This window comes from Dromiciops gliroides, chromosome 1, assembly GCF_019393635.1.
Source record: "Dromiciops gliroides isolate mDroGli1 chromosome 1, mDroGli1.pri, whole genome shotgun sequence".
Lineage (NCBI taxonomy): Eukaryota > Metazoa > Chordata > Mammalia > Microbiotheria > Microbiotheriidae > Dromiciops > Dromiciops gliroides.
In genome coordinates, this window is record NC_057861.1 from 184679488 (window position 1) to 184691612 (window position 12125).

Below are 12125 nucleotides of genomic sequence, written 5' to 3' on the forward strand. Positions count from 1 at the left end.
AAATTTCCAAACACTTGCTCTATCTATTGATATATGTGTGGTATTCACTTTTTAGTTAGGAATTCTCTAACAATTTCTCAAAGGCACATATAATATCTAACATTTTTGTGGTGGCAAAGAAGTGGAAATCTCAAGGATGCCCATCAGTTGAAGACTGGATAAACAAATTCTGGTATATGACGGCAATATAATACTATTTGGCTTAGAGAAATGATTAGCAAGATGGTTTCAGAAAAACCTGGGAAGACTTATGTTAATTGATGCAAAGTGAAGTTAGGAGAACCAGTTATACATAGTAAAAGCTATAATGTAATCAACTGTGAAAGACTTACTCTGATCAAGACAGTGATCCAAGACAATTCCAAGGGCCCTTGATGGAAAATGCTATCCACTTCCAGAGAGAGAATTGATAAACTCTGAGTGCAGATTGAAGCATACATTTTTCTTTCTTTCTTTCTTTTTAAATGTGTCTTCTTTTACAACATGGATAACATGGAATCTGAGTTCAAATCCAGCCTCAGACATCTAGCTGTGTGACCCTGGGCAAGTCATCTAACCTCTGTTTGCCTTAATCCACTGGAGAAAGAAAGGGCAAACCACTCCAGTATGCTTTCCAAGAAAACCCCAAGGACAGCAATGTTGTGCTATGGTTCATAGGGTCACAAAGATGTGGACATGACTTAGCAACTGAATAACAATATGAAAATGTTTTGAATAATTGATATCATATTACTTGCCTTCTCAAGGGGTGGGGAAGGTGTAAGAAGGAGAGAGAATTTGGAATTCAAAATTTTTTTAAATGAATGTTTAAAATTTAAAAAATAAATTTGGGAAATATTTAATGATATATATATATCATTATGTATTATATATTATTATATAATGAATATTATATACAATGAATATTATATATATGTATATATAATATATATTGAATGAATATATAATGAATATTATATATATGTATGTATATATATATATGACATATACATATACAATACCCAACCATTTTCAAATGTAACTATCTAAAAGTAAAATTGGATAATATGGAAAGTTATAGCTTTTCTTTTCACTAAAGGCTTTGTCCAGGATGCAAGCTATACAGGGAATTTTTCTGATTCTATGAAAAAATGCTATGAATGAACAGAAACTTTAAAACCTCTCAAGTACACTCTTTGAGAATATGTGTATTTTGTAAACATTTGAAGGACTGGTTTTGATATGCATTTTCCTTGATTTGTCAGTTTTAAAAATTCATGTTTTCTTCCAAATTTTTAGGAAATGGCAAAAATCCTCAATCATCCAAGAGTCTATGCTTTTCTGCATATACCAGTACAATCTGCTTCTGACAGTGTGTTAATGGAAATGAAAAGAGAATACTGTGTGGCAGACTTTAAACGAGTAGTGGATTTTCTGAAAGAAAAGTAAGTACTTGTGAAAATAATAATTTCTTTTTTTAATTCAAGGATATGTGATGGGTATGTACTTATTTCCAACACTATAATTAAAGGAACAAGAGAAAATGTGAGAATCTTTTGAAACTTTCAAAAACTGTATTTCCTAAGAAATATGCCCTTGATGTGGTTTCCTGTTTCTACATAGTTTAAACCTCTATAGAACCCTTCATGAAAACTTTAATTTATACAAAATTGATAATCATCCTACAACAGTAAGAATTATGATTTTTTTCATTCCTGACCTGCTAGATATAAATCAAGTCCTTTTCATTTCACTTAATCTCCTTTAAAGTGTCTTTTTGATATTTTATGCTTACCTTTGACTAGTAGAAGGGGTCCAATCATGACCTTGTCAGTGGATAAATTTTAGAGAGAAGTATTTTTTGTCCATTATCTAGAATTGCCTTTATATATTCATTCATAGTTTTCTTTCTTTCTTTTTTTTTTTTGCGGGGCAGTGGGGGTTAAGTGACTTGCCTAGGGTCACACAGCTGGTAAGTATCAAGTGTCTGAGGGCGGATTTGAACTCAGGTACTCCTGAATCCAGGGCCGGTGCTTTATCCACTGCGCTACCTAGCCGCCCCCCATAGTTTTCTTTTTAAATTGTGGTTTATATTAGTTATAGATTTCTGTTTTATCAAAGCAAAGTTAATTTTGATGAAAGTTAATTGAAATTTACACTAAAACCCCAAAACACATTTTGTTTCCTTAGAAAATCTTCCCAGCACTAATTATGCTCTTCAAAGATCATCATCATAAAATGTCAAGTTTTTCCTTCTAGAAATTAGGAGGTAAAAGTTAGTTATCATTGTCATCAGCATCACTTCAAGCCTAGTTTGACATTCTCTCTTTGTTAATGTGTTAATACCATTTGGATATTTTGAAACCTAGGACTTTGCTACTTTCTGGGAATTCCTTCCCCTACCTCCACCCCCATATATTTTCCTAGCAAAAGTTGATCTTACTTCTTTGTTGTTTGTTGTTCAGTCATTTCCAACTTTCTGTGACCCCATGTTATCATATCACTGTGATTTTATCCAGGAGCTTTTCTTGGTAAAGATACTGGAGTGGTTTTATTGGCAAAGAAACATTTCCTTTTCCAGTGGATTAAAGCAAACAGAGATTAAGTGACTTGCTCAGGGTGACATAACTAGTAAGTGTTTGGGGCCAGACTTGAACTTAGGTCTTCCCAATTCCAGGCCCAGCGCTTTATCCACTGAGCCACCTAGCTGCCCAAACTAACTGTTACCTGTTACTGTTATTTATGTTTATGTACATTTTTGTCATATTTAGTTACCTCTATGATGTGAATCCCTTATTAGTATTCTTATTTTTTTTATTTTTTTTTATTTTTTGTTTTTTGTAGTTTTGTGAGGCAATGAGGGTTAAGTGACTTGCCCAGGGTCACACAGCTAGTAAGTGTTAAGTAAGTGTCTGAGGTCAGATTTGAACTCAGGTCCTCCTGAATCCAGGGCCGGTGCTTTATCCACTGCGCCACCTAGCTGCCCCTATTAGTATTCTTTTAAAAGTATTTTTTCTTTTTCTCTTTTTTTTATTTTTGGTGGGGCAATGAGGTAAGTGACTTGCCCAGGGTCAACACAGCTAGTGAGTGTCGAGTGTTCGAAGCCACATTTGAACTCAGGTCCTCCTAAATCTATAGCCAGTACTTTATCCACTTTTTTAAAAAAGTATGTTTTTCTATCTTTAAGCACTTTAAAAACCTAGTTGGCCATGTTTCATTTTTTTCTTTTATTTTGTTTTTGATGAGGCAGTTGGGGTTAAGTGACTTGGCCAGGGTCATACACAGCTAGTAAGTGTCAAGTGTTTGAGGCTGGATTTGAACTCAGGTCCTCCTGACTCCAGGGCCAGTGCTCTATCCACTACACCACCTAGCTGCCCCTGCCATGTTTCATTTTTAAAACTCTTTGTTCCCTCATTTATTTTGACTCCCCACTCCTTCAGTCTTTTTTTTATCATGCTTTCTTTTAATTTATTTCAGTCATAGGCATTTCTGAATTTTCCTTCCATGTAAGAGTTATATTAATTGAAATACAAATAACTACTTGAGTATGCATGTCAATGAGCTGAAAATAAAGTTACAACAGAAACTCCTGATTTCCACTGGAAAAAAAAATTGGTTTAGTTTAAAGCTTACAAATGTAGAAAACAGGGTAATGCTGCTTTCCCAGGTACTTTCAGAATTCTAGCAACAATTTAAATGTTAGTCAAGAATAGAAAGTTGTTTGTTTTTAAATTGTAGGTGTCTATAATTGATTTTTTACTTTTTTAATCTTCTTTTTTACCTTGTATTTATGCCATCTCGGAGTAACTGGTCTGTTTGGCATAAAAGAATACTCTTGCAAGTGTTGGCAATGATAAATGGAATGTTTCAAAAGTGCAAATAAAGTACTGCACCTGTGAAGTCTCCTGATTCTTACTTATTGAAGCAATAGCAAATAATGCACACAGTTCATGAATCTTTCACAATTCTTGCCAAGTATAGACTTGCTTTTTGTTACCTAAAGTAGCCCAGAATGCTTTTCAAACAGTTCTTTGTGGGAATAGAATAAAGGGAAATTCTAGAATCAATATCTTTTCCTTCCTTTAATTTTGGGGTAAAGTTGATTCATTTCTTTAGGATATGACATTGTTGTTTCTTAACTAAGCAGATAGCCTACAACAAGATTCAGTCTCATAGATGTTTGTGATGAATCTACCTTTTATGTCTATCACATCTTGAGCAGTGTCATCAGCATCATTAAGCCATCCCTGAGTAGGGGAAGGGAGAAAGACATATTTGAAAATTAAAGTACCAATGGAAGATAACAAAATAATAAATATAGGTATGGTAGAAGACAAAGCTGATCTTTTATCAGCCTTTTAAGCCATGTTTATTGCAGTGTCATAGAACTTAGCAATTCTGAACTTAAAATATCAGACCTCTAGGGTTGAGTTATTGCATCTCCACCTATTGAGAAATGTTCTCAATGACATCCTGCTGAACGAAAATACCTCCTAGTGAAAGGGAGCTTATTATCGTCCCAGGGAGTCTTTTTCCTCAAATCATTTTCAAGTAAGATGGAGAAAAATTAAGTAGTGAAAAGATCTTAAGGGAGATTATTTGCTACTGAATTTTAACCGTATTTCTTATTTTTTCTGTGGCACATATACCACCTCCAAACATTGAATATTTTTTTCTTCTTGTTCGGGGAAAAAAAAAAATTTTCTTCCTGTTTCGAAACAGGATTTCGTCAAATGGATTAATTCCTCAAAATGCTTGTTCTGCAATCCCCAAAGCTTTGTGGGTCTCCTATGTAGGTAAACTGACCCATGGTTTTGGGAAGTTTACCACAATTAAGACATATCTTTCTAGCACTAAATTCAACTAATTGAATTGGGTTACGCTTTTTGTTTGTTTGTTTGTTTGTTTGCAGGGCAGTGAGGGTTAAGTGACTTGCCCAGGGTCACACAGCTAGTAAATGTTAAGTGTCTGAGGCTGGATTTGAACTCAGGTACTCCTGAATCCAGGGCCAGTGCTTTATCCACTGCGCCACCTAGCCACCCCTGTGCCACCTAGCCGCCCCTACACTTTTATTAATCATGTAGAACGTGCCTGCTGGTGGTGCCCTGTTTTCCCATGTGCACCAGGGCCATAATGAAGGAGGCTTCATAATTTGTTGTTGTAGAGGAATAACTAAACTTTATAAAGTTGTTGATTAAGTACAATGGCACTTCCTTTGCTTTTTTCTCTTCCCTTTCTATAGTCTTTAGCATTGATGTGTTTTGATCAAAACTATGCCTTTTCCCCACTGCTCAGTTCAACTGTCATGTAAAGTGTAAACCCTTTGTTTGGTTAAGCCATTTAAAAATAAATCTCATTATTTTTTCTCTTGGCAGTATGTTTCACATATCTAAAATTTTACATCAAAAATTTAAGTAGCCAGTGTCTCAATCATTTTCCTCAAATGATCCAGTATTTTAAATTCACCCACAACATGTAAAACTGAAATTCAGAATGAAAAGTGCTTGCTTACCTGAAGCTGCAGGTTTTAAAACTGAAGAACTCAGCAATATTTATGATAGAATCTACTGTTTCTCAAACAGTGGATGTGAAATCTTTTTAATTAATTTTCATAACAGTTGAAATTGGCCCATGTTTTTGCTAGGAGCACTACAGGTTTACATATGAACCAACTTGAAGCTGATTCATTATTCTCTTCAGTTGTTTGAAAGTTGGCAGCTATTGTAATAACAGCAGCTGGATTTCAGATAACCTAGTAGTTCTGGCACATGTTGGGGCATATGGGAATTTATTAAATCATGCAACCTTTGCAAAAAAAAAAAAAAACAGTGTCTGAATTACTTAATATCCAAATTTGAAACAGCTGGTCACAAGAAGACAATCATCTCTGACTTAAACCATTTCCTTCAGACTATTGATAATTTACTAGTGAATTTAATAATTAATTTGATGGTTTTTTAAAAAAATACTAAACATTAAGTTTTTAAAATATAATAGACCCTAGAATTTGGACTCTGCTGTGCTACTTACAACAGTAGATGAGATTATATTAAAGTACTAACTATTCCAATTTCTTAAATACAATTGTTCAGCATTTTATTAATAATTTAAGAAATCTAGGTAATTACATATAAGAATCTTGCTACTTCTGTTCATTTTTTTCTTCTTGTGACTAAATCTAAATAAAGTCCTCCTGTCTTTCTCCAAACATTTCATTCCTATCAATAAAGAAGTGCTACCAAGGTCTGGCTCTACTCCATGATTTATTGCATCTCAAAACCACATTTTTCTTGGTGCATTTGCTGAGCAGAGTATCATGAGCACATTTGTGTGTTTGTAGATTTTTGGTCATCCCTTTGCAAAATTTCTCTGATTAAGGTAGAGAGTTGAGGTCTTGGGCCCTGATAATAAACTGGTTTTTTTTGTTTGTTTGTTTGTTTGGTTTTGGTTTTTTGTTGTTTTTTTTAGTGAGGCAATTGGGGTTAAGTGACTTGCCCAGGGTCACACAGCTAGTAAGTGTTAAGTGTCTGAGGCCAGATTTGAACTCAGGTACTCCTGACTCCAGGTCCAGTGCTCTATCCACTGCGCCCCCTAGCTGCCCCTGATAATAAACTATTAAATGGTATATAAGTTTTTCATTCAATCAATTGGATTTGCTTTGCTGTGTCTTGGTTTCTCATAAGGTCACTAGCTTCCATTTGTTCAATCCTAATTCTTAGGCAGTTATTTTCATCAGTTTTTTAATCTCCTTTTTCATTTGGCTTTTCAAACTGTTGACTTTTTTCTCATGACTCTCCTGCATCACTCTCATTTCCCTTTCCATTCATTCCTCCTTTTCTCTACATCTTCTTTCTATTTCTCCTACTTTCTCTTCAAAGTCCCTTTTGAGAGCTTCCATGGCCTGAGACCAGTTCATATTTTTCTTGGAAGCTTTCGATGTTGGAGCTTTGACCCTGTTATTATCTTCTTCTTCTGAGGTTGTATTGTGGTCTACCTTACCCCCAAAGAAATTTTCAATGGCCTCCTGCTTTCTCTGCCTACTCATCCTGGTTTACTATTTCTTGGCTTTTAACTCCTTCTTAAAGTGTGGCACTGCTTCCAGGACACACTGTTCAAGCTACAGCATGGCCCAGAGGATGGTTGGGCTTCTTCTCAGCCTGCCTGGCCTCACTTTCATTGGATTTTAAACTCTCCACTGTGGGGGTTGGGGGGTGGGGAGGGGGGACACTGCTTCTCAGCTCCACTCCTGTTCTCAACTTCAGAGGGTCCCAGGTGTTTTGGGTTGAGGGGGGGTAGGCTTTAATCTCACCTGGCCTGTTCTCAGGTCCAGAGATAACCTCAGGCCTACTTTATTAAGCAACCAACCAGCAAAGTTTTCTGTGGTGTGGTTCTCAGCTTCTGATGAGACTGCTCCCCTGCTCCCCTCTTCCACCTGGGTCTCCCGCCACTCAGGATTTCTTCCTGGTTCCCCGCTGGGGTGGTACAGTCAAATCCTTCCCCCCAGTCCACTAGTACCCCTGCACTCCCCCCCTTCCCCCCCCCCCAGCCATTCAGTCCGACCGCATGCTCGGTTCCAGAAGATGCCGGTGCTGCAGCCGATTCAGAGGCACTGGGGCAAATTCTTCTGGCAGGTGTCTGGTGTGTCGGCCCAATTGCAGGGTTAGGCTTTATTCGTGGCCCAGCATGGCCCCCTGAAATCTATCTATAGCTGGAGAAAACTCTCAGCCCATATTTTTGTGTGTTTTTCTGCCCCAAGGGTTTTTTTATTGCTATTTTGGGGGTTATTGTATCAGGAGCCCTGTGGTTTTAATGTCTTCCCTCTGCCATCTTGGCTCCGCCCCTTGGTATATAAGTTTTTAATATTAAAAAATTGAAATAAAAAATTCAAATGTCTTTTTCCAGATTAATAACTTTAGAAAATGCAGAAAGTAGATCTCTGTTAAAACTAACTCATCAGCTATTACATTTGGTTCGGTTCTTAATAACTTAGAGGTCTCTGTGGTCTCATTAGAATAGATATTTCCCTCATTGATATAGGCCCCCACCTACCTACACCTTCTCATTTTTTTCCATAACCATTCATAAATATACCATAAAGCATTTATGTAGTCCTTTCAAGGCCATTCTGAAATTCCTTTAATCTTTCATGGGTACCAAACAAGCATGAGTTGTATCCACCTCTTGTTTCTCTTTTATACTATGTGACTGCCAACCATCTTATCCCAAATTGGCATGACCTTCTCTACTCCTCATGAACAAGTAATCTTCTTTATCAGGATGCATTTACCATATGTCTTTCTATTGCCATGTGAGTCACTTCTAATTTTTATTCTTCTAAAAACATGGTGTTCCTTTATTCAGGTCCACTAGTATCACAATGAGAATATTGATGTTCAAAGGATTGTTTTTAGTTTCAAGATGCTTAGGATCATTGATAACCTTGTACCATTGTTGGATTTTTTTTTATCCCAGTCTAGTATCTAAGTATTAATTACTTAATTCTGAGCCTACCTCCTTTTTTAAAGTATATGTAATATTATTTTTTTTATTCTTATATAAAATCTGTCCCTCTGACATATTTTGAAAAACGATCCCTCCTGAAAGAATGTGAACTTGGAGTCACTGTATGTAGGTTCAAATCCCCATTGTTTCATTTACCATTTGTGTAACCTTAGGAGAACAATTTAACTTTTCTAGGCCTCAGTTTCTTTATAAGTAAAATGAGGAGATTGGACTAGATAGATAGCCTTTTAATTTTTTTCTAACTCTTAATCTATGATCCTGTGAATAAGATCTTCTGAGCATTAAGAATGAGAGCATTCGGGGGCAGCTAGTTGGCGCGGTGGATAAAGCACTGGCCCTGGATTCAGGAGGACCTGAGTTCAAATTTGGCCTCAGACACTTGACACTAGCAGTGTGACTCTGGGCAAGTCACTTAACCCTCACTGCCCCGCCAAAAAAAGGAAAAAGGAAAAAAAAAGAAACAGTGATAGAGTTTAAATCTTTACTTTAACTTTTACTCATAGTTTAGGAAAATTATATGCATTTGATTTGGGATCCAGTAAACTAGTTTGTTTCATTCTAGTTTTGGTTTATATTTTAATTTGGCTTTTGTGTCAGGATTCCATGGGACAGAAACAATGTTTAACTTTGAAAAACATGGGCATTGTTCAGACATCATGCATTTCTCAGTTCTTACACAGGAGAGTAGTCTACCTTCAAATAATGCTCATATATTTTATAAAAAAAATATCTTTTGTCCCCTAGGCATGATTTCCTTAAACATTTGTTAAGTGAAGTGCCAATTATGTGCTAGGTACAATCACTAGCCTTAAGGAGTTTACTGTAAAGCTATATCACATGCACAGATAAGTAAATACAAGATAATTTGAAAAGAGAGAACTCTAACTGGAAAAATCAGAAAAGAATTTGCATAAGAACTGATACTGCTGATCCAAGGTTTGAAGGAAGCTAAACATTCTAGGAGACAGAGATGAAGAACTACACTCTAAGCAGGAAATACAGTCTGTATGAAGGCACAGAAATAGTGGGTGTAATGACAAGTAATAGGCCATGTGGTCCAGAATAGAAAGCACATAAGGGGGGTAACATGAAATAAATCTAGAAAAGCAGGTTGGAGCCAGCTTGTGAAGGGCTATAAACTTAGGCTGAAAAGTTTGTATTTAATTCCAGAGGCAATAGGCAGTCACTCAAGATTTTTGAGCAGGGGAGTAAGTTTGACCAGGCTTGAGCCTTAGGAAGACTAAACATAAATAAATATAGTCAATGAAATTCCTAAACCAGGGGCTTCTAAGTTTTTGTGTCATGGACCCCTTTTGAAGTTTGGTCAAGCCTATGGACCCCATATCAAAATAAATTTTTAAAGATGAATCCGATAGGGGGCAGCTAGGTGGCACAGTGGATAAAGCACTGGCCCTGGATTCAAGAGGACCTGAGTTCAAATCCTGCCCCAGGCACTTGACACTTACTAGCTTTGTGACCCTGGGCAAATCACTTAACTCTCATTGCCCTGCAAAAAAATAAAATAAAATAAAATAAAAAATTTAAAAAGGGAACCAATTGTATTAAAATACATTTTGAAAATATTTTTTAAATACTTCATCCAATCCAGGTTAGAATACTTGTCTTTAAGGAGCATCCCATTCCATTAACAACTTCTACTACTCATGTTGAAGAAAGCTCTGTCTACTCTCCCACTTCATTGCTTACTAAGGTAGTTTCCATCAAGACTAATTAATTGAGGTGCTATTCCTTTTATGACCATTCTTAATCTTTTATTCACTTAAGAATTATTTATCCAATGGCTGCTAAACTTTGAAATGTGTGCTTTCTGGTACTCCTCCAGATGTGTATCCCTTCAGTCTGCTTAATACTTCCTCCTCCTTCTACTTATCCTTGCGGGAGCCAGCCCTAGCTAAATGATTTACTAGTTCAATTTAATGTCTTTCCATGGATATAGCATCTCTTTCCAAATAGCTCATTTGTTTTGATCACTTACATATGTATTAGTTGCCCCTCTAAGAGAGGAGGATAGAAAGAGTGCTGGATTTGGAGTTGAGGTGGGGAGGGAAGGAGGCTGAGTTCAGATCCCACCTCTGCTATTCACTATCTGTGTGACCCTGGTCAATCACTTTACTTCTCTGAGAAGGAGCTGGGCAAATGTGCTTTTAAACATTTTCCCAGGTTCCTGTAGTAATGCCCAGCAAGTACAAACCTAACCGTAATTTCTGTGCAACAATACATACTATGAAAATGCCTGAAAAAGAAAAGAAAAGGCCCTGAACACATGTGATTTGCAATTTTTAAAGCTAATCAGTACTGAAATCTCACATTGCAAAGCACTGTCACAGAATCCCACAATATAAGAATTGGAAGGGGCCTCAACAGCCTTCTGTCTTAACCCATTATACCAAAGGAATCTACCCTGTAACATACCCTGCAAGTGTGTGTGTGTCCATCTACATGGGTAGATGGACAGACAGGCAGACAGACAGACGGTCATGAGCTGGAGACGTGGCTGAGCAGGTAGAGAGACTAATCTCCATATGAACATTGCTTCCAGCAATGAGGCTTGACTAGAGTTTGTATCCAGTTGGAAAGAGACAGTTCACCCTTCTTTGACTTTTTATATAGGTGTTTGCCAAATGCATAAAAATGTTTACTTAGGAAAAAAATCACCAACTGAGAATGATTCCTCCCTTGAAGAAGACTAGAATTCTAGCCCTAAAAAAGCCAGGAGGCAAAGATGAGGAAGGAGACTGCTTCAGGCAGAATATCATGATTGAAGACCTCCCAGAAGGCAGAAGCTCACCACTTCTAAAGTCAACTATTCTCAGTTTTAGGAATTGTTTCCTTGACATGAAGCCTAAATTTGCCTCTTTAAAAGTCTTTATTTGTTCCTGGCTCTGCCATCTAGGACCTAACAGACCACAACTATGCCTTCTCCATATGAGAACCCTTCAAAAGCTTGAATCTAGATAGTAGGTCCTCCTTGATTCATTCCCTAGACATTATTCCTCCTCATGCGCGCTACATTATAATCAGATGGCCTGCTTGCTATCCTTCACATACAACATTCCATATCTTAACTCTATTGTCCTTTGCACAAGCTTCCTCGTGCTGGGAACACATTCCTTCCTCATCTCCATCTCTTAACATTTATAGCTTCCATCAAAAATCAGCTCAGCTGCCACTTCGATCCTTTGTTTCTTGTCACTCTACCATCCCGATCACCTTCCTCTAAATCTTTTCCAGCTTGTCATTATCTTCCTTAAAATGTGGTTTTAAGAATAAACACAGTACTGCAATTATGATATGACCAGTGTAATAATAAAAATAATAATAGGAACTATTGTATTATATATTATATATCATATAGCAACCTCTCTGTACCAGGAATTGCACCACATTCTTTATAATTATGATCTTATTTGATCTTTACAACAACCCTTGGAGGTAAGGGCTGTTATTGTCCCTCTTTTACAGATGAAGAAACTGAAGCAAACAGAGGTTAAGTTTCTTGCCCAGGGTCACATGACCAGTAGGTGTCTGAAGCCAGATTTGGACTCAGGTCTTTCTGACTCCAGGCATGATATTCTGTCCACTATTTCCCCTAGTGTAAATTT

The 12125-nt window shown here is 36.8% G+C and overlaps 1 protein-coding gene across 1 annotated transcript in view; it reads left to right on the forward strand.

Moving 5' to 3' along the window:
* The window catches only part of CDKAL1 (CDK5 regulatory subunit associated protein 1 like 1), a 652342-nt gene that overhangs the window by 388477 nt on the left and 251740 nt on the right, over window positions 1–12125 (forward strand). The window contains 1 exon segment of the mRNA XM_043977679.1: window positions 1279–1424. Coding sequence (XP_043833614.1) covers window positions 1279–1424 — 146 coding nt within the window.